Here is a 23,981-nt window from a genome sequence, read left to right on the forward strand (position 1 = left end):
TTTTGTTACCTAGCAACGCAAGTTGCGATAAAAAATCGAATGTTTTTCTTCGCAGTCGGCAAGCAACCATTGTCAAGTGATGTCTTTCATTTTTATGTGTCCGTACCAAATTAAACATGTATTATATAAAACCTTCTGATTGTTATTATATTTAATAATGGAGCTCAACAACCGGTCCTACAGATAGGCGCCTACACACCGGTGCCCTGCATCGGTCCCTAAACTGGGTGCCTAAACTTGTATATGCAAAATTTGGTGGCGATGTATCTAAAACTGTAGATTTGTATAGAGAACGCGCGCGCGCACACACACAGAAAATCAATTTTATATGTATAGATTAACAACTAGCTATAATCGGCGCTACCCAGGTTTTCTCAACATACTAGGAGTATTGAAGAAGTGACAAACCATTGTAAAGAAATAAACATGTCTCAGACGCATTATTAGAGAACTACAACGACCAAAGTAAACATTTCGAAAGTCACCGTTGAGGCCCAAGAACTATTGTTGCCCAACGGGTTTTCACCCATTTGGGGCCGTTCAAATATTATGTCAGCAAATTTTTAGCCATTTTTGATTCACCCCCCCCCCCCTCTGACGATGAAAAATTTATTTTTTAATGCAAAAAAAAATTTCGTAAGAAAATACCTTTATATTATTGCGTCGCGTCACACCGCCGCGGGTCACTCACCGAACCTCTTGTTACCAGATTCGTCCCGTCGCGCGGGTCTCCAGGGTTCATCGCTGAGGACTTGAATATGGGTAGACACTCACAGGAACGGGGATTCAAGAACAAATAATCGCCTTTATTTACATGAACTAAAAGTACTCCTAAAACTAGACCAGTCTTCTAAACGTACCCTTTCTCTCTTCGAATTCTACTGTTTGAGTGCATTTAGAATCTCATTCTTGTATTCTCACTAGCACATGCCCGCGTATCTTACATGCGTTCACAGCCTCTTTAAATTCCACCCTTCGTAACACTGCCCCCTTCTCGACATTGCACGTCCCGGACGCAGTCCTCAAATCGGTGAGTCCGTAGTCCTTATGGTAATCAGTAAGTCTGATGACATAGACCCCCTTGAACTTTAGATGTTGAGTCTCTTAAGAAGACGGCGTATTTCCCATGAAGTCTAGAGTTCCTGACACTATCCTTTCCAGCGCTTCGGACACCCTCCTTTCCTTCGTTTTGAACGTCCTCTTTCCCGGCGTTTCAGATTCCAAATTCAGACAAGGGGTGTCTCTCCTTGAAGTCGTGAGACGTGGCTTTCGCATCGTAGCAAACTCTCATCTCGGAGCCGATGTCGATCCTGTCTCGAGCGATTCAATGCACATCGTCAAGGTGCTCTTGGAATTCATCGATGTAATTTTCCATAGGGAACAGGAGCATTTTGCGGTCACCCAAACAGCAGGTCACTCGACAGCCGAAGATCACATCCCATGATCCTATCTGTGACGGTGAGAATCCAGTGACCTCGTTGACGGCACTTCTATAGGCCAGCAAGAGCAGCAGTAACTTCGAGTCCCAATCTTGGTACTTCGACACGAACAGCGAGAGGTGATTCAGGAGGATCCTGTTGAATCTCTCCACCATCCCATCGGATTCCGGATGAAGCGGAGTAGAAAGCGTCTTTTCCAGTCCCAGAAGTTTGCACATCCCAAGGAATACCGCTGACGTAAAGTTTCTTTCCTGATCGGAATATATCAGCACGGGGACTTCGAATCGAGACACCCAATTCTGCATCAGCACTTGTACCAGCGTGTCGGCCTCCTCATCGGGAACGGGAAATGCTTCTGGCCACTTGGTGAAACAGTTCATCACCACATGTACTTATTACCATCGTGGGTTTCAGGTAACGGTCGTAGGATGTCCAAGGCGATTTTCTCGAACGGTGCACCAACGTTGTAGCGTTGAAGTCGGACAGGAGTCCACTTCGGAGGTCTTTTTCGGGCGGCACAGTTCTCACACCACTTCTCCACATCGGTCTCGAACTTGTCCCAATAGAATCACACACGAATCCTCCGTAGCATTCTGGTGATGCCGAAATGTCTATCAGTCGCGCTCCGTGCGACTCTTTAAAAACTTCTTCCACACGGCCTCCGAGTATGATGAGTTACCATCTGAAAAATCTTTCCAGCCTCTGATTCCCAACTGTGGTGTAGCATGCTGTTTCTCATCTCCAAGGAGTCCCAGAGGGCCCAATATCTCTTTGTGGTTGTACTGGAACAGGAGACGTCTTGCCACACCGGTCTGTTCCCAGTGGATTTTTTCCAGTCTATTATCGCTCGTATGTCAAGATCTTCCAGTTGCGAATTTCGAGTGTTCTCGTCGCTTCAAGGATCGTCACTGAGATGTTAGCTGCTTCACTACCGGGTCCGCAGGCCTGTATTTTCATTCTACCTTGAGACAACAACGGCAATTCCGTGAGCATAGTTTCCTCGATATGGTACCGGCATCTCTCCGCGATGCTCCCTGACGATGCTGGATCCTTCTCTTACGGCTACCCGGCCTTCTCAAGAGAACGGCTCCGATCCCGTCATCATCTATGTTCCCGTCGGAGATTCCTGCTTCTGGAACAGCCATTACTTTCCGCTGAAGGACTTCGTCGTGACAACCTCCAAGCAGGATGACGTTTTGTTGTTTCATTGTACGCAACCGATCACTTCGTATGTCCAAAGAGTCCACGCTTTTTCAGGAAGTTCAGTCCGGGGATGCACGAGTTCTGGGTGATGGCTGCGAAGACGGCATGATGATAGGTGACCGAAACCAACCTCGCTGAGACTTCCAATTTTCCACGCACAGTCATCTTCTCTTCCGTAACTGTTTCTAGGGTCAACGACGGTGGCAGGTACAGAAGTCGCTGCTGGAATCTTCGGTCCAGGTCTCTCCAAACGATTCTGACGTTGGCTCCAGGGTCGATGCCCATCCGGCATGGAAACTCGATTTTGCCTTCTACGTACAGTCTACGTTTCTTCGTGGCGATGTCTTGTTTCCAATATTCTCTTTGACAACAGCGATGGAGGTGTTGACGGCGGCGGTACTGGATTCCTTGCTAACTTTCATCTGGGCCATCATCTCCATCAGCTGCTTGAACTGTTCTCTCATCTCGTCCTTCTCGTCTTCGCCATTCAAGTCCTTGCAACGTGGTGCTTCTGATACCAGTTTATTGCATTGCATCGCGGATCTCTCCAGGGTTCTTCGCCGAGGACTTGAAAATGGGTAGACACTCACAGGAACGAGGATTCGAGAACAAATAATCGCTTTATTTACATGAACTGAAAGTATTGCTAAAACTAGAGCAGCCTTCCAAAAAAGAAAAAAAAAACATACCCTTCTCTCTTTGAAATCTACTGTCCGAGTACATTTAGAATCTCGTTCTTCTATTCTCACAATCGCATGCCTCGCCTACCTTTCATGCGTTCACAGCCTCTTCAAATTCTACCCTTCGTAACAATGTTATAATCAATTTCTGTTACAGTCAATGCTATTTGAAGAATTCAAAATTTCTCTAAGAGATTCATTGCGACCCGCCCTTTAAGGCCCCTTTCACACGGAGCGGATGCGGGTCCGCATACCCTTTTACACGAGCACTAAAGATTCGCCCGCATCTTTAGTTTGAAATTCGTGCATAAAAACTATTTTTTCGCAATTTTTGTAATTATTTTTTTCCTTTATCCCTAATTGAGAGAGAGAGAGCCCATAGGCAGCCTAGAGCCATTCTTTCGTGGTTTAATTTAGAGCCCATAGAATATGGGTATAAAGATGCCTTCATTCCGATCCTCACAAGTAGTCGATGGGAGAAAATGTCTTCTAATATTTTCAAAATATTTTGAAAAAAATAGTCTTTTCGGAAAAATATGAAAGAAAAATTCCAAAAACATCCAATGATGTTCCAAAAAAAAAAAAAAAAAAAAATCAGGAGATATCAAAGAAGTAGAAAAAAGGGTAGGGGTGGCGACTTCATAAAATGTCTGCTTAGAAATATTCACATCACAATTCTTTCTTAGGCCGGGATTACACTATAAAAGTTTTGTAAATGCTCTGATAAAACGTGAAAAATCCAACCAATAAGATCACCGGTTGCATTTGCTTGAATGAAACCGATGCGCCTATTGTTTGAATTTTTCAACTTTTATAAAACTTTATAATGTAATTCCGGCCTTAAGCCCGGATTACAAAAAATACAACCAATAAGCTGATCGGTTGCGTTTGCTCGAATGCAACTGATAAATTTATTGGTTGTGTTTTTCAAGTTTTATAAAATAACTTTCATAAACCTTTTAGAGTGAAATCCCATCCTTAGATTAGTCATTGAAATTTCAACTTTTTTTTTTAGTCTTGTACTCAATATAGTGTAAAATATACTTGTGTAGATATCGGGGGGGGGGGGGGAAACCACCAAAACTATTCAAATGCTTAGGGCCTCCAAACGTCTTAATCCAGCGGTGAGTGAACGCCGTTCGTAGATAACGTTGTTTAAAGGAAGTATTTTTTTTAAAAAACTGAAAAAAAATATATTTAAAATAATTTCAAATATTTATATTTTGTAAAAAAAAATTAAAATATATAAAAAGAAAAAATTAAAATTTTTAAATTAAATTTAAAAGTTATTAAAGTATGTAGTCAGTTTCGTAATGAACAGAATGGCTTATAAATTTGGTCCCGTCAGTGGCCGTTTTCGGCAGGTTTTATTGTATAAAATTGTAAAGTATGGACCACTTGGCCCGGGGGGCCCACGATACTCTTGCGACGGCCCTGGCATCAGTCCCGCCTGCTCCTCCCTAGTTGCTGCCCTGGTGCTGTATTTACAGGGTGTTAAGCAGGCCGGGGTAGCAAGTTCGGAGGGGCGGCAAATTTTAGTAATTCGTGGTCAGAAACTTTGTAACGTGCAAAAGGCAGAGCAATTCGAATAGCCAGCATGTAGCAAAACCATAAATCTGTGTCTGCAAACGGATTTAGTAAGAAGCATTTCAATGATTTTGAAAGAAGACATTACGCGTTCCCTCCGTGTCATCGCACCATCTGAAGAAAATCATCTTCTGATATCTGATCGGGGGGAAATGATAAACGAAGAAGTTTTTTCGTTGCCACAGTTCTTTGTGTTCACATGAGAATCCATCGATTGATGTTCTTAGTATTGTTATGCAGCGTTATATCATGATTGAATAAATTTAAAAAATTTTAAATTAAAAGAAAATATCATATGGTCCAGTGGTTGTGTGTGTGTGTCAAGTGTTTGTTAAAGCATTGTTAGGTATATAGATGGTAGGCTATGGAGCATTTTCGTATCCCCGAGTGAGGAGAGTGAATTTATCGTAATTATCTCCAGCAAAGACATGTCGACGTCACTTTAATTATTTTCTTTATTTCGGAGATAAATACTCACCAGCTCGAAAGCATAATAAATTCCTTTGAGGAACGCTGCACTGATCACTCTTTGGATTGTTTGTTTGAGGAAGTAAATCTCCAACGTGAGGGACTTTCGTTACAATCAGCATCCCTGCAATAATAATAAAATCAAATAAGAATTATCCACTTGTATCAAATTTAATCGAGATAGAGCTTGTTCAAATGGCATCAAAATTAAAGAAATCGTTAAACCAATTTTCCTCAAGTTTATAAAGAGTCACTTCATAACCACCAAAAATTTATACAGCTCACACCCTTAAAGTATTAACCCTTTAAACGGTTTTAAAATTCACTCATTCGGCAATCCCGGAATGAAAGGGTTTGTTTTAAGAACCCGAGATTGCTGTTTGAGGGTCAACTTGAAATGCTAATACTTAAAAATAAAAATACAGTAGTTCAATTGGCATGTACGAAACAGGAATGAGCGAAACGTGGAAAAATGCATTCCCTTTTTTGGGATGGAAGTCCGTTATGGTATGGAGTTGTGTGAATGCTGAGAATCAGCCCAAAGAGCCTTTATGTTTCGATCAGAATAAGTGATTTTCGATGCATATCGAGAAATTTCGAAATACTATATAATAGCCTGCAGTTATATTGTGATTTTTTTTTTAGGGGGGGATCATAGATATAGTAAAGAATATAAAACAGTGCTTCGCACTATTGTCACTACCGTAATTAACCGTTCATGAATCTTGTAAACACTTCTATGGGGAATTTCTAACGATTGGTACATATTGGAACGTGTATTCTGAGTGTATAAGTGGCCCCTAACGTATTTATGTTGTCAGAGTTACGCATGATTCTTGTTCTACTGGTGCTGCCACCTGTCTGCGCGCACTTGGAATTTCGGGGCATTTATACCAAACTTATGCCAAAGACCAGGAAAATATATCTCCACAGCAAGTTGTTGAAGTTCAACTAATTTAGCACTGAAATGTCGAATGTTTTTTTGGAATATTTTATCCCAAAATATTCTTTTACGTGTGTGTATAAATTTTAAATGTGTAGTTCAGTGTGTTATTGTGCTGTGTTTAAGCCAACCCCAAACGTTGTCTCATTCGCCTGCGAGAGAAGCTACATACGAACAAAACCCTTTTGTCATCCAAAAACACAGATGTCATTTTGAATATAAATTAGTCCTGGGAAACTAAGATAAAAATAGCCTTAACCTCGGCAAAATTGCAACAGAATTTTCGTAAATTGTTTTTTAATCATCGGTAACCATTATTGAACATATCCAAAATCAGACAAAAACGGGAACATTTCTAAAAACAATAGATACAATCTAACCATTAATCTTATACGACGGTTTTTAACAGCTGGTTGATGCGATGATATATTTTGGAAAGAAAAAATTCAACTGCCTTTGCGGGGAATCGAATCCGGAAAGTGAATGGACGTGGGTTTGATTCTCCTCAAAGGGAGTTGAATTTTTTCTCTTTCCAAAATACAGTATATCTTCGCATCAGCCAGTTGCATGGATAGCGGAGAGTGACAGCATCCTCGGACATTAATCTTATGCTGAAAACGGATTAGAGCAGTGTTTCCCAACCGGTGTGCTCTGGCACCCTAGGGTGCCACGAGATATGGAGATAAGTCAAAAAATATTACGGTCCACTTAAGGTCTTGAAATAAAATTAAGTCGAATTCATTACTCTCATGAGTGACAGACTTATCGGATAAATCGCCATTTGGTGGCAGTGTCAGCAATGTGAGCTTTGGCCTGAGTTAGGTCTGGCTGTCCATGTACGACCCCGTTCAGCGCACACGATCTCTAAGGAAAAACGATTCGTTGGCTTTCTAGATTAATGGTCTAGGGTGCTCACGCGGGCAAGTGGGAGGATGTGGGTTCGATTTTCTGCAATTCCAATTTTCTTTCTTCGCATCAGCTAGCTGCCGAAACCTTCGAAGTGATAACGGAGAGTGACACCCACACACACACATACACCTTCGGAAAAGCTGATAAAACCTCATTTGTCAACACTGTGTTGTTATCAAGATTGCGAGATGCAATAGATATGTACTTTCCATCTCTTTCCACTGAGAATTTCGACTGGGTTGTCTCACCATTTGATTCCGCAGACAGTGCGGAGGAAATAGATTTCGCTGCTCGTGAACCGAGATGAATTTATTGATCTTTGCGCCGACTCCACACTCAAAGGTAAGTTCACCAAGACTGAGGCGTTGGTGTTGCTGTTTTTTGGCTTGCACTGAAAGATGAGTATACTAATCTAATGAAAAAAGCAATTAATGCACTTTTGCCCTTTTCAACATCTAATGCAAGCAAGCCTTCTCTGCCATGGCGACAATAAAATACAAAACAAGAAATAGACTACTACTTATATTCACCCACAAACCAGAGCATGGCTTCCACTCTGTCCCAAAGAGGGATATAAGCGGTTAAACTAATACTCAACCGTACATGTACCTCGTACACATTCCTCTGTGGAATTTCTAACGAATTGGTACATGCCGGAATGTGCGTGCATGTATTGTGAACTTGACGTGACGTTTGTTTCTGTGCAATGCTTGTTATGTGCAGTGCTGCCATCTGTCAAGAAATAGACTGCAAGACCTTGAGAACAACTTACGTGTTCTGTTGCCAAACTGTAAAGCCTGGTTTCAAGTATGTGTTCTCTAAGGGGTCATTCAAGTATCACGTCAGCATCGGTGGGGGGGTGGGGAGTTTCCGATTTCCTGACTTTAGATGACAAGGGGGAGGGGGGGTTTGGATGATGCTTACGTCATCAACCACCCTTTATAAAAATATGAAATACTAGCTATAATACCCGGCGCGGCCCGGGTTTTCTTCAATGAGGCTTTTTGGATCACGTAATATCTCCCTCCCTCTTTGAGGGACATACAACCGTGTCTAAAGTACCCAATATGAGGACTTCATGCGCGACTTGTGAAAGAAGCAAATCTAGATTTAAAGAAACGTAGGAAATTGAATATATTTTTTTTTTTCCTTTTTCAAGGGGCATTGGGTATTTCGATTCTCCCCTTGAACTTCCAACTTATTCATCTGCCTGTTTCTGCTTCAATAAAGGTTTAATTAAAGCTGTGGAATTTCTTCGATGTACTTTACGGGCCCATAATTAATTTTAAAACATCCTAAACTATATAAATTTATGCAGTTGAATATTAAAAGACAATACGGAGACATTAATTTTCATGATTTACAGCAGCGGTTCTCAACCTTTTTTGACCCACGGAGCCCTTTCTGGTATATAATTTCAACGGCGGAGCCCCGTAGGCCCATTTTCTATTTATTCATCAAAGTTATTTTATTTTCCTCGAGCGGCCGCGGAGACCCTGGGAGTTCACACGGAGCACCGGTTGAGAACCGCTGATTTAGAGGACATAAATAAGAAGTTGAAATCGATGTTATTGCATGGATATCCAACTCAAAAGTAGGTCCGGATAATTACTTCATATTTAATCTCCTGGCTTCGTATATCTTAAGCGAACTCAATATTTCAAAAATCGAGAATTCAATACAATTTTTAAAATTGTTGATGTGTCAGTAAACCCCACTAAATTTCCGCATTTCTACAGTGAAATCGGCAATTTTAACACTGGGGATCATCCTTTGCCTTACCCTCAAAGTGATGCTGATGATGGTGTCTATTCAGAAAGCTCTCATTACTAGGAGGATTGAAAAAAAAGTGGCAAACCATTATAAAGATAAATTATTATACATACACACACACACACTGGCAGCGTTAAAGAAGTGACAAACCATTGTAAAGGCATATACACATCTGAAACTTATTGCTAGGGAACCACGGTAACCAAAGTAAACGTTCGGAAAGTGATTGTTGAGGCCCAAAAACCGTTGTTGCCCAACAATCTTTTGCCCATTTGGGGCATTTGCCCTGCTCTGACGAAATTTTCAAGTAGCCTATCGTTCAAGTCAGTCCGCAGGGAGTCCCCCATCGAGGGGTTAGCGCACCAACCTCTCGATGAGTATGAAAAACAAGCCTGCCGTTCGGAATCGGCAATAAATTGTAGGTCCCGGTCTAATTAGCCCCCGTGTGCAGAAAATGACCGTGGTGCGACAAAAATGATCAAATGATCAAATATATATAGATTGTTAATGGCGTTCTGAACTGGGGTTTTTGGGCACTTGAACTAACAATCTCCCTATTGATAAGCTTCCTAAAGAGCCACTTTAGTGATATCTAAACGTTTCGTGGATCCTTCAAGTGATCTAGAAATGTGTTTGGGCCGCTTAAGTACTTTCGAACTGTGCCACGTATCATTCAAGTGATCAGTAATTATGCCGCGGAATCACTTTCGTCGCTTAAGTAACCTGGGAATGTGCCGGGGGTAACTTGAGTGATTTAGAGCTGCACTGGGGTTCGCTTAAGTGCTCTAAAACTGCCAACTGTCATTCAAGGGATTTCTAAATGTGCCACGGATCGCTTAAGTGTTCTGAAAATGTGTTGTGGGTCACTTAAGTGATCTGTGAATGTGCCACGGGCCTACTTGAGTTATCTGAAAATGTGCCACGGGCCTACTTGAGTTATCTGAAAATGTGCCCCGGGCCGATTAAATACTGTGGAATTGTGCCATGGGTCACCTAAGCGATTTGTAAATGTGCCGCTTAGTTCATTTTTACAAAATTAGGTTTGGGGGGCGGGGCCACATTAGATAACCAAGGGCCACATTTGATCCACAGGCAAAAGATTTATCATTTTATGGCTTAGAGGGTGGGCCACAATGAATTTCTTAAAAGGAAATTTTGAGTTCTTAACCTTCGAATAGCATTGAATTTAACAGTAATTGATTATAATAACATATAAAGGTATTTTCTTTCGGCCGAAAAAAATATTTTTTCCATTTAAAAAAATGATTTTTTGATTGCTTGGGGGGGGGGCCCTCCTATGTCTCCCTCCCCGTGTAGTCTCTGATCCCACCAATATGTGATAGGGTAGGGGGCGGAGATGACGAAACCGGCGGACACTGGTTGCTAGCCTGAAAATTTGAAGCGCTGTCCTCTTTCACTTGAAGCGCAGCCTTCTATACTGCAGAAACAGGATTTATTCCTCCTCCAGGACGAGTAGACAACTTTCCTGTCCCTTCAAATTTTAGTTATCGTTTTTTTTTTTTGGAAGTTTTTAACATTGATTGGACCTTTTTGAATCCCCTTCTACGTCGAAAATTTCCGTAGAGCAGCTACTGCAGAATCAGCGTTTTGGAAAGACAATTTTACTAGATCTCGTAAACTTAAGGTCACTGTGTGTGATCAGTGAGCACATTGGAAACCAGACCTCTGCGAATGTTTCTGGGTTGTATTAAGGCGACTAGATAAGACCCTTATTCTAGTGGCTATAGGTTGTATAACAACTGCTGCGTGACGTCGAAAAAAATTTACATGTATGCTACAGATCTTCAAAGTAATACGCCCTCCGGTGGTGATATTGGGAGATATTAACTTTTTTTTTCGCTGAAAGAAGTTCCCATCCACAAAACTTGATAACTGTGTCTGAGATATACGGGGTGATTATAAAAAAACTATCCCGACATATTGGGCCCCTAACTATCATACCATTCACAAAAACCGAATGAAATTTTGGCATAAGGTATTTTGAGGTATGCGCTCAAGAATATGGAAAACAACAGTGTCACTCTAACAGTTACGGTTACAGTGAGAAAATTTCGAAAATATCAAATGGCAACCCAAGTTTTTTGTATTGGAATGCGATCTTCATATTGAAAAACACTAAATAGCGTTGGAATGGCACCTGTAGCACGAAAATCCCCGGAGCTAGGCAAGGAAAAAGTAAAAAGGACTTTGCCGTGCACCAGAGCATTAATGTTCGTTTCATTCGTCACACCGTTTCTTCGGCTGAGATCCCAGCCTGATTAGTCCTCCACAAGGTCATGTGGAAAATTTGTGAAACACAATAAAATGCTTTATTTTATGCTGCTTCTCTGTCCTTATTGGTTGTCCTCACTTTTAGCCTATCTACCGCCGGTGATTTTCATGCTACAGTTGCCGTTCGAACGCTATTTAGGGTTTTTCACAATGGAGATCACATTCCAATACAAAAAACTTGGTGTTGCCATTTGATATTTTCGAAATTTTCTCACTGTAACCGTAACTGTTAGAGTGACACTGTTGTTTTCCATATCATTCTTGAGCGCATACATCAAAATACCTTATGCCAAAATTTCATTCAGTTTCTGTTAATGGTATGATAGTTAGGGGCCCATATGACGGGATAGTTTTTTTATAATCATCCTGTATATATGACTGGTTTCAGCTGTAAGCAGCTTTCAAATAGGGGGTTTTTTAACAGAACTACCGGAGTAGTCTTTTGGACCACTATTGCAAAAATTCGTGAAACTGCTGTAAATGTTGATACATTTTTAGATTAAGAACTAGGGTTGCTTGTTTTGAAAAAAAAAAAAAAAACTTAAAATTTTTCTGAAATTCCATTCTTACCGGGGGTTTTTGCGTCACAATTTGTAAGTTTACCTTACGTGGTGTTTTTTCCCCTTTTCTCCTGAAGACTTAATCGATTAATTGAGTACTTGTGGTTGTATAGGGCTTGAGCGTCTGACACAAAACGATTTGAGTAGGGTGATTTTAGCGGTTTTGGTGCACAATAGGACTGCGCATTTGCTGCGCATCAAACAATAGGGCTCCCCACTTGCTGCGCATCAAACAATAGGGCTCCCCACTTGCTGCGCATCAAACAAATGGGTGCTTCGCACTTGTTGAGGCTCGCTAGATGGCGCTTCCTATGACGTCATTCCTAAATTATCGTTCTTGCCTATGACGTCATTCCCAAATTATCGTTTTTCAGGGGGGTCATTCCTAAATTAAACTTTATTTCCCAAGTGATGATTTTTTTCAGGGAACATTCCTAAATTAAACTTTTGAATTCATTTTCTGACTTAGAAAAAATTTGCTCCTAAATTAAACTTTATTTCCTGACTTGTTTTTTTTTTTTTTGGAGGGATGCTCCTAAATTTTTTTTTTCCATCCCAAGTGATGAGATTATTTCAAAGAGGGGTCATTCCTAAATTAATCTTTTCTTCCACAAATTATTGTTTTTTTACTGACTTAGTTATTTTTCTAATGATTTTTTTTTTTCATTCCTAAATTAAACTTTTTTTTTTCACATATCAAGCTGTAAAATAAAATTCCCTCAAAAAGAAATGTTATTGACTTTTCATCATACTCAAGCTGAAAAAAAAAAATCACACGTAACTCAATTAATGACAGAAGCATTGATGATAAAGAAAATTAAATTTTAATGATACACAAAATAAATGAGAAAAAATATATATACAAGAATAAATGGAAAAAATATATATACAAAATAAATGGAAAAAATATATACAAAATAAATGGAAAAAAATATATACAAAATAAATGGAAAAATATGTTAAAATAAATGGGAAAAAATATGTACATCAGTGTCCATGTAGCACTGTTCATCGAATGGCATAGTGGCCATACGCATATGTTTTAATGCCATCACCGAGAATATAGCGTTTATCGTCGCGAGGGCACAGCGACGTTTTGCGGAGGGCGACCGTTTGAAGTTTGTGGTTACTGGAGGAGATTTTTAGCATGGTGTTTTTGATCGAGGAGTTGTTGCGGAGGCAAGTCAGGTAGTCTTGATGTTTGAGATGCTTTTTGACGACCGCACGAACGACCCCTTTGGCGGTCTTCTTCTCCGCGACTGCTGTAATCATGCTGTACATTTTTGATCTTAATCCGACGAATTCCACAACGGGTTCGCCGCCGTTCTCGTCCTTCATGACGCCCACCACTTTTTTGTTGTGCAGGCTAAACAGAGGATGATCACCGGGATAGTTTGACGTGTCGAACCTGTGTAGCTCCTCCCTCATGTCTTTGTAAATGTCACCGGTTTTTATCTCGTAGAGGAATGAATCTGTGTCTGTGAACAAAACTTCCACACCGGGTCCGTACTTTTTCTTCATAAAATTATAATGGAAGTCCGCCATCAAGTGTTTGGACAGGTCCAAAATCGTGACACCGGTATATATGGGCCTGTCCAGATGGATTTTCGTCTTCAACATCTTGATGACGGCTAACTCACCGGTGATTATCCTGAAGCATTCGAATGCCGGGGATGATATTAGCTTCCTCAAGCTCTTCTGATTGTTGGCGAGACGGATGTCGACGTGCTTCCTCAAATTTTCTAGCGATTTCCCGTACACAGCGTTATTGAGGAGCTTATAGAAGTCCTTTTCGAATTCGCACCGGGCATTTTTCCTCTTTTCGGTGTTGAACGCTATGTACGGGCGTATCCAAGGCTCTTGTGTGAATTCGACTGCACGCCGAACACCCGTCAGCTTCATCCCCAGCGACGTGTATAACTTCAGGCACCGGTAATGGATGACGTAGGAAGTTTTGTTCATCAGATTTGGTGAGAGCTTTTTGGATGGTTTATCACCGGGTCTTCTGATGAATGGAGAGAGCATGTCACCAGTAATTTCAATGTTTTCTGCCGCCAAGGGGAAACAATTGTGCTCGTCGTGCAACTTCACCGGGTATTCCATGTCCACTTCTAAAATATACCCCTTGACGGCGTTGTCATCGATGTTGAGAAAATCGATGCTCTCGAGTTCACTGGGGGACAACCATCTAAAGTCTCTCACCGGGAGGGGCTCCATCATACACTTTCCGTATAAGTTGTTCACATCATAGTACATGATATATGATGTAGGTTCACTGGGGTTATAACCGGGTATTAACGGGTTGTTGGCTCGCGCATACCGCTTGGAGATCACTGAGACCCCACCTCGGATACCTTTCTCCATGAAGAGATGCATGTCCGGATCTGTTATCAATTCGAGCTTGACACCGGTCATTCGCAGACATGCGTTCCAGGCCAATCCCGGGGATGTGAACGTATGCACCGGGTCGATCTTGTAGTTTTCTTCGCAGAGTTTTCTAAAACTCTCGAACACATCCCCGAGAAGCAGCACGTCAGTCTTCACGTAGAGGTTGTGGTAATCACCGAGGTTGGAACACCGGAATTCTCTCCAAACGGTATGCGCATATGTATACTCGTCACTGGTTATATGTTGATCCCCCAGAGAGGTGTAAAAGGCCTCTCGTGGGGGCAGCACCGGATCTTCGAACTTCTCAAACGAGTCAACGTACTCGTACGGATAACATCCTTTACGTTGAAGAAGATGACTCGTAGCTCCAAAACATTTCTTCATGTTGTTGAAGTCACCGGGGTTCATCGCTTGCACGAGCGAATCCAACGACGCCGCCAAGAACTGGTTGGAATCCAGGAATCGCAGGCGACCGAGAGAAAAGGAGATAAATTTCTCCATATTCCTCCCGATCACCTGGATCCTGCGATCGGGGTACCGGGAAAGTCCTTGCATCAGGAAATGAGCGTCGTAGTTTTGTAAATTGTGAAATATAACCGGGATGTGACGTCTTAACCTGAGCTGGAGATTGCACTTCTGATGCAGCGCCGCTCTAAAACCACCGGTGATGTGACAGTGGTCACGAACCCTGTCGTCACCGAGTGGGCGGTCGCACACCATACAAGTGGTCGCATTCCCGAATCTCTCTTCATCTTCAGCTGTCATCTGCAGAGGCACCGGGTTGTCGAGCTTGCCCATAACCACTCGTTCTTCTTCGACGAGACACCGGAAGAAGACGTCCACGCAATCTTCACCCCTGTACACTGTGGGCTCTTTCACGTATACACCATCGGGCCCCACGACCGTATACGCGAATCCACAGGGGCGGTGAAGGCTCTTCTGGGTTGTGCTAGAGAGAGACGGGTTCGGCTTACAGCTGTCCACCTTCTCCAAGATCGCCTCAAAGTCCGCATATATGACGTATGGAACGTGCAGCTGGTAATGGTTGTTCTTGAAGAACATCACGTTGTCGTCTACACCGGGATACGTCACTCGTTGCAGACCGTGTGTCTGGCAAAGTGGTTCGTGCGCATTCAGCTGCTCGAGGGAGGAGAAGCGTTGCAAGCAATAATTGCAAAAGTGGGATGCACCTTCATACTTGGTCGTGTAGGAAAGCAAACGAGACATGTTTTGGATGAGGCAGTAGTGCGACGTTGTCTCGTTGCTGATGAACAAGAGGTTGAATGGTGTACCAGACACCACCTCACTAATCCTGAGAGGAAACACCTCTCCTCCCTCCAACCCAAAGACGTTAATGCGCACTGAATTCGCAGCTTCGAACCGTGGGATTTGTTTAAGTGTCACCGGGTATACTAATTCACTGGTATTCAATTCATTCTCATACTGAATATAGTTGAACACCCTTTCGGGGTTTTGTTTCACCGGGTGTAGGGCAGCCAGTACGCACCAGAGAAAGCATTTCTCATCATCGTTCTTTACATTTACCACTGCTCTTCTGCTGGCTACCCCCTTTGGCAGCGGAATATAAGTGGCGGCCGCTAGTGGTTGGTATTGCGCCGTGTTGAGCTCGAGCGAGAGCACGCGCTCGAGCACCCAACCACTTCCGCTGCCTTCAAAATCCTCTGTAGCCTGTTTAACCTTATTGAACGCTATTTGAAGGTACTCGTCAATTTGGTCAACGGTTAGTGTGGTGAGCATCTTACTCCGAAGATACCCGTTGCAGAACTCGTCCTCACCGTCACTTCCTTTCCTGGAAAATACAGCAGTCGCGACGATGTTCCATTTCAATGACCGATGTGTGGCCATATCCTCCCTCAACAGCCGCGTCAACTCCTCTCTGACGCTGTCGAGGAAGGTGGTCATATCCATTTCGGTGTCTGGGGTGGGGATCAATTCGTGCGTCGACAACATGTCGAGTGCGCGCCTGACTTGCCCTCCTCCTCCTAGCTGTGCTCCTCCTTGGGGTGCTCCAAGCTGCTGCTGTGCCCCATGGCTCGGTGATGGCCGCTGTGGTGGTGCTCCTCCTTGCGCCCACTGTGGGGACGCATCATGCTGGGGTGGTCCTGCTCGGTGATGGCTCGGTGATGGCCTCTGTGGTGGTGCTCCTTGTGCCCACTGTGGGGGCACACCATGCTGGGGTGGCGCACCATGCCCCATGGCACGCTGGTGGCGCATCAAATCGCTCTTGCGGTGAAACGCTGCATCGCACACCAAACACTTGTGGCGACGCTCGCCATGCGTTAGCCTGTGCTGATTCAGATTCCTACGCAAGGAAAACTCCTTACCACACGTCTCGCATAGATGACGCTCCTGAAAAACAAATAAAAAGGTAACGTAACACACGTAAGTCTAACACATGAAGAAATGGAGGAGAGGTATAGAAACCCACGTCTTCCCGCTAGTTTCGGTGGCGTATCCGCCCTCAAACGCGTGTTAAATAAACCTAAAAAAGAAATTAGTGATTGGTTGGCTGGCGAGAGAGCGTACACGTTGCACAAACCAATTAAAAAAGTATTTCCCCGCAACAAAACAATAGTGGCTGGTCTAAACAGTCAATTTCAAGTCGATTTGGTGGACATGCGTAATCTGGCACCTCACAACGAGGGCTACAACTATCTTCTCACGTGCATCGACGTCTTTTCCAAGTACGGTTTCGTCGTGCCTCTCAAAAGGAAAACCGGTGACAGCGTGGCCAAAGCTTTAGAAAGCATCTTTCAACAACGTCAACCAGTGGCGCTACAGAGCGATAAGGGGCGCGAATTTATAGCGTCACCAGTCCAGCGCTACCTCAAGCGTCAAGGTGTAAAGTTTTTCACTACGGAGAACGAACAGATAAAGGCCAGCGTGGTGGAAAGATGGAACAGGTCTCTCAGAAACTGGATGTACAAGTACTTCACTGCCAAGAACACGTATCGCTACATCGACATGATCGAAGACCTCGTGTGGAGTTACAATCACAGGTATCACAGGTCTATAAAAATGAGGCCCGTGGACGTGAACCCCGGAAACGAGCCGGAGGTGTGGAACAATCTCTATGGGGATACACCCAAGAAACAAGATTGCAAGTTTAAAGTGGGTGATCACGTGCGCATCACAAGATCAAAACACACCTTCGAGAGGGGGTACGATTCTAATTTCACCGAAGAGATATTCGTGGTGACCGAGTGCGTGAAAAGGGAAATTCCCGTTTACAAGCTCGAGGACCTGATGGGGGAAGAAATCAAGGGCACATTCTACGCTGAAGAGATGGTAGGTGTAAAGATGGGAGAAAAATTTCCGATTGAAAAAGTTTTAAAGAAGAGGAGAAGAAAAGGAATTATTCAATACCTCGTGAAATTTCGGGGGTATCCGAAAAAATTCAACGCGTGGGTGGTCCTATAAAAAACCCGGAAACAGTGCGCGCATCTGTCATTTCAGAGATGGCTTCTTTCTATCTCACTCTACCCAGCGATGCTTCCAGAGACTTTTTTCCCGACAACACGCTCTCGAGTTTCGTGGTTAAACTTCCAAACACCCTGGAATTCGAATCCGAGATGGAAGTCGCACTGTCGGAGATAATTTATCCCCATTCATTCCACAACATCACTCAAGAGACAAACACTTTCGAATTCGATGTCGGAAACAAGATAATGAAGACCGGTCGCATAGCCCCGGGTTTCTACGAGACGACCCCCGAACTGATCAAAGCCATATCCACTCAAAATTTTCAAGACAAGATTGGTGTGACGTACAATAAAATCACGAAAAAAGTTAAGGTGAACCTCAAGAAAGACACCAAGCTCAGTCTCAGACACGGTATAGCCGAAAACCTGGGTTTCGAACCCGGCCTGATAGAGGGTCCGACCATAGTCGAGGGTCCTTTCACAGCCGATCCTAAATTAGACTTTCATCTCTTGTACGTGTACTGCAACCTGGTCGAACCTCAGGTCGTGGGTAACACCTACGCCCCGCTACTGAGAATCGTGAAAACTAGCGGTCAGGACGGGGATATCGTCAGCGTGTCTTTCGAACGCGCCCATTACGTGCCGCTGGCCAGAAAGAGTTTCGACATCGTTCACATGTATTTAAGGACGCACATGGGCAAGTTTTTCACATTTCAACGTGGAAAGGTGATAGTGAAACTACACTTTAGACTGCGACATGCATTATAAACCGTACCGGAGCTGTGCACACAGCATCAACGATTATTATCTCGCTCAGGCTGGAAACGGACTCGGATATTATCAGGGTAGCGCCCTGCAGAGGGGGTATGGTCTCGGATCTATATTCAGCTCTCTCTTCAGATCGGCCGTGCCCCTGTTGAAACGCGGTGCCAAGGCAGTCGGTTCTCAACTGTTGCGCTCTGGTGTGGATTTCGCCAACGACATAGTTCAAGGAAAAGACGCAAAGATCGCAGCTCGCGATCGTGCCAAGGAAGCCGGAAGGTCCCTCACGGATAAGGGGGCCAATAAAATCAAGTCCATGCTCGGAGGAAAGAATAAAAGGAAGAGACTCGTCAAGAAAACCGTCAGTAAGAAGAAAGCTAGAAAGCTGTCGACACCCGATATATTCAGCGATGGTTTTTTTAATCCACGAAAATTCTCATGAGTGTTTGAAAAGCGAAGCCGACCTGTTCACGGTGCCGCCCACGGAAACCTCTATAGAATCAGCCGAATGGGTCCAGTACCATCCGATATCTCAAGTGCGCGATTCGGGGGCCCCCATCGAATTTCACGTGGCCGGAAGTGCGGAAGAATACGTAGACCTTTCCGCCACTCAGCTGTATGTCAGAGTAAAGGTGACAAAACCAGAAACCGCCGAAGCGGTCTCGACGGCGAATAATTTCTTGCATACCCTTTTCTCTCAGATTGACGTCACGTTGAATGGAAGAACGCTCACAAACTCATCACACACTTATCCGTATCGAGCTTACCTGGAAACGCTGCTTAACTACGGATCGGATGCAAAGAAAGGACCCCTGACAGCCGAGGGCTACTACAAGGACACTGCAGGTCACATGTCTGACCTAACCAAGAACGAGGGGGCCAAGAAAAGAGCTAAACTCTTGGAAAACTCTTTCGAAATGATGGGCGTACCTCACGTCGACATATTCTATCAACCGAAGCTGATGCTCTCTCTGGTGGACTTGAAGATGAGACTGGTTCGCTCGAAACCCGAGTTCTTTCTGATCACAGCTGCTGAGGGTTGCGACGTGGTGATCGAGCAAGCGAGTATTTTTATGCGTAAAGTAAGAATGAACCCGGCTGTGGCTGTAGCGCATGCCATGGCGCTCGAGAAAACAACAGCCAAATATTGCATTAACCGCGTGATATGCAAGGTTTATTCGATATCCATGGGGAGTATGAGTTTCGTTCAAGATAACGTATTTCTCGGGGTCATGCCCAAGAGATTGGTGATTGGTATGGTGGACACGGAAGCATTCAACGGAACGTTCAATTTGAACCCCTTCGACTTCAAGCACAACAACGTCAACTTTGTCTGTGTTTCTATCGATGGAAGACCAGTACCCCATACACCACTTCAACCCGACTTTAGGAACAAGCACGTCATCAGAGCCTACAACACGCTCTTCGTAGGCACCGGTAGACCCGGTGAAGATAAGGGATGCGACGTGAGCAGAGTAGAATACGAAACCGGCGGTTACTGCCTCTTCGCCTTCAACCTGATACCCGACATGAGCGACTGCGGACACGTGCACCTACAAAAGCAGGGCAATCTGCGAGTGGAACTCAAGTTCTCCTCAGCCTTGATCAAGACCGTGTCGGTTATCATATTCGCCGAATTCGAATCGCTGGTGGAAATAACAAAGTCCAGAAGCGTCTTGTGTGACTTTGCGGGATGAACACTAAACAGATAGAGCGAGCCCTCTCGACACACCCCCACACCCGAAAGGCTTTCCTAGGTGTTTTTGCGAGCGATAACTTACCCGAAAACGTGATCAAGTATCCCGCTGCACTGGTTGTGAATACAGACAGAGAGAACGAACCCGGAACGCATTGGTTGGCTATTTACATCGAAAACGAAGCGAGAGCTGATTTCTTTGACTCTTACGGGAACCCACCCACTTACTTCAAGAAGGGGGACATAAACAGATTTCTACGCCGCTACTCACGCGTCGACTACAATGACGTCATGCTGCAATCAGATAAGACAACCGTGTGCGGACACTACGTGATTTTTTTTATCTATTCTCGATGTATCGGCGAAAGTATGAATAACATTGTATCGCGTTTTAATATGCAAAACGATATGCGCGTTGCAAGCTTTGTAAAGAAAAATTTTTCTGTTAAATAAAAGAGAAAAAAAATTCATTCATTTGTCATTTACTATGGAACCTTTCAAGCTGACACATCCGAGCACCGTGCTCATTGCCGGACCCACCGGTTCGGGAAAAACATATTTTCTCAGAGAACTATTAAAACACAGAAACGAAATGTTTCGAGAGCCTCGTCCGAAACGAGTTATATGGTTTTACGGCGAATATCAGACTTTGTTCGAAGACATGGAGGACCACGTGGAATTTCGAGAGGGAAGCAATTTCGAAAGCGTGGAAGAAGACAGCTTGGTGATTTTAGATGACCTCATGAACGAGCTATCGGGCGAGAAAAAATTAGCAAACCTTTTCACAAAGTACAGTCACCACAGAAAATTGACCGTGATTTTCATAGTGCAGAACGTGTTTCACCAGGGGCGGGAAATGAGAAACGTTTCTCTGAACGCGCAATATATGTTTCTATTCAAAAATAGAAGAGATGTCAGTCAGGTGACCCACCTGGGACGTCAGCTGTTTCCCAATAAAATCAAATTTTTCAACGAGGTGTTCGAGGATAGCACGAAAAAACCGTATTCGTATTTAATGGTTGATTTACGACCCGAGACGGAGGAGGAAATGCGCCTGCGCACTAACGTGTTACCGGGGCAGACGCAATATATCTATAAACCCAGGAAATGAAACTTTCCATTTTCGAACATGACGGCTGTGATAGAGGTCGAGGGTTTCCAGCTGTCGGATAGAACATTCATAATCAAGGAGTTGGCATGGTGTTTCATGCATTCGAGAGAAAATTTTCACTATGTATATAAACCGCCCAAAAAGTTTTCGGAATTATCTCCTAGAGATAGACACCAGTGCCTCTACGTCACCAACAACATACACGAAATATCGTGGTCGGCTGGTGATGTACCTTTTGAAATGCTGGAGCGGCATTTGCAGCGATTATCAAAAGTCGTATTGTATACTAAGGGCCACGACAAGTGTCGGATGCTACTGCAGCAGTACGGGTTAAAAGTTTATAATCTAGATGCGATTCTCTGCCCCAACATTGTGGACTTGCCAGAAGTGAGCGCGAACTGTTTTCTCCACGAAAACATGATAAAGCACTGCGCGCTGAAGAAGGCTATAGCATATAGCACATGGTTGGAATAAAAACATCGTTATTTTAAAGTATGGCATTGGAGAAGCAACAAGTACTCCGTCTACTCTCTGCCTGTCCGAGGAATAAACGCAAAGACTTGTTGAAGAAATTACCGAAATCGGCGTTAAAGACGGTCTGCGAGTGCTCGCTCAATATTTTGAAGGGTGTCATTCCGTTATCCCCGAAACAGAAAAATAAACTGAAAAGACATAAAAATACACTTCGCAAACTTGCCTGCAAAAAGACGCCGCTGTACGAGAAAAAGCGCGTGCTCATTCAGAAAGGAGGTTTCTTGTTCCAGTTAATCCCTGCCGCTATACAAACCCTCGCAACTTTGTTCATGAAATAATGGAATACGCTCGAAAATACGCTTTGATCCCAGAAAATTTGTTATCGCGTCACGTCACCACAAAAGAGCAGCTTTCTGAGTTGGACAACGAGATGTTGAAAATACTTCGAAGCAAGGAGCCCGAAGCTATAAAAATTAAACTCTATCAGAATCTGCTGAACAAGAGAATCAACGTAGCCGAGAATAATCCACCGGCAATTCAAGAAGAGAAGAAAGTTGACGAATCACCGATAGCTCTGATTTCTATCCCGAAATCGCAAAGGGGACACTCGGAAAAAATTATCACACATATAAATAAGCATCCGAACATATTAAAGATTAATTCTAACGGCTCGATCGTTTATAAGAGCAGGCTCGTCAAAGGAAGCGACATTCGTGAGTTGATATCAAGTGTGCTCGGTCGGAGAAAATCACCCGTGGTGGGTCAAGAGATTTTCCTGAAAGCGCTAGAAGAAACCGGAGCTCCGAGAGATTATATAAAAAATCCATTCTTGAAACATAATTGGTTAGAGCTTTGAAAAATGGCTACAGAAGAAAACAAGGCTGATGTTCCGTCATTCGATCTACCTAGCTGCTGGTCCTTGGAGAGCCAAGTGATAAGACACAAGAGAATTTATACGATAATCATACTCCTGCTGTTTGTATTATTCACATCAATTGCTACGTTCACATATAAAACCCAAATGAACTATGAAAGATGTAATTCCTCTCTTCCGCTGGGAGGAAATATTTTTCTCACGTATTGTAATAAAACATATGATATACGTTATTTCAACGGAAATGCGCCTACTACGAAAGCTGTTAATCTAACTAATGCGCAAATGTATAAATTGATTCACGAGTCTGCTGATGTACAATTGAATAAAAAAATTTCTATTTGAATTCTTGTGTCGTTTTGAAATTGTTTCGCGACATGAAATTCCCAGATGTTTCGTAGCTCTACCATTAAATAAAGTTTAAATACCTTACATGAAATAAATTTAACTTGAAATAAATTTACGCCTGAGAAATTGTTTCGCGACATGAAATACAACTGAATAATTTTTTTTTCGATGAATGAAAATTTAACTCGCGACATAAATAAATTTGATTTGAAATTAAATTTAACTCGAAATAAAATTTAACTTGTAATGAAATTCCCAGATGTTTCGCAGCTCTACCATTAAATAAATGAGTTTAAATACCTTACATGAAATAAATTCAACTCGAAATAAAATTTACTCCTGAAAATTAATTTGGAATAAAATTTAACGCGCGATAATTTAAAAAAAACAACTAACCTCTTTCTTCTTCTTCTCTGACGGAGCATATCCACTTGGTCCAGCTTCTACTGGCGCAGGACGCTTCAGGCATTGCTGGATGAAATTCTCCTCATCCTCAATCATTAATTTTATATCGCGATCACTAACTAAATCCTCGTTGAGACATTCATTGACGAAATTATCGTCATTTTCCAACAATCTAACTAATTCTTCTTTACTTATACCGAAATCGATAAAACTAGCCATTGCGCGAACGTACGAAGCGAAAGCTAAAAAACTTGATGCTGTCTGGACAAAACTCAAAAACGAAGTGAGAGGATCTGCAAAGAAGATGATACTTTTAATGAGATAAAGGGTTAGGAAGCGATAACGAGTCTCGTGTGCTATGCGTCATTACTCGGGCAGACAGTACTCATATAGTTATCAGTGTCGCGTGCAGAATAATCGAAGCAACGCGAGTGATGCATACTCACGTCAATATCATTATCAGTGATTTATGTAACATTGGATAGTGTATCGTTAGATATTGGTACTGTATCAGTGATGCATGCTCACATGAATATATTGTATCAGTGATTCACGTGAATGAGATAGTGATGCTACTCACATCATTATCAGTGATTCATGTAACATTGGATAGTGTATCATTAGAT

The 23,981-nt window shown here is 43.0% G+C and overlaps 2 protein-coding genes across 3 annotated transcripts in view; both read right to left on the reverse strand.

Moving 5' to 3' along the window:
• Positions 1–23,981, reverse strand: part of LOC149078250 (immunomodulatory peroxidase-like) — a 211,599-nt gene that overhangs the window by 61,269 nt on the left and 126,349 nt on the right. For both annotated transcript variants that reach the window (XM_089241863.1, XM_089241864.1), the window contains exon 8: positions 5,388–5,501. In XM_089241863.1, the coding sequence (XP_089097989.1) occupies positions 5,388–5,501 (114 nt within the window). The remainder of the gene's footprint in view (positions 1–5,387; positions 5,502–23,981) is intronic.
• On the reverse strand, positions 12,660–23,631 carry LOC149078251 (uncharacterized). The gene is made up of 2 exons (XM_089241862.1): positions 23,347–23,631; positions 12,660–16,612 (listed from the first exon to the last, which is right to left on the reverse strand). The coding sequence occupies exons 1-2, from the start codon at positions 23,572–23,574 to the stop codon at positions 12,863–12,865; spliced, it is 3,978 nt and encodes a 1,325-aa protein (XP_089097988.1). The 5' UTR covers positions 23,575–23,631; the 3' UTR covers positions 12,660–12,862.

The sequence above is a fragment of the Pholcus phalangioides genome, unplaced genomic scaffold (genome assembly GCF_987345545.1).
Source record: "Pholcus phalangioides strain wild (caught in Gottingen) unplaced genomic scaffold, Ppha-v1.0 ptg000014l_1, whole genome shotgun sequence".
In the NCBI taxonomy this organism is placed as follows: Eukaryota; Metazoa; Arthropoda; class Arachnida; order Araneae; family Pholcidae; genus Pholcus; species Pholcus phalangioides.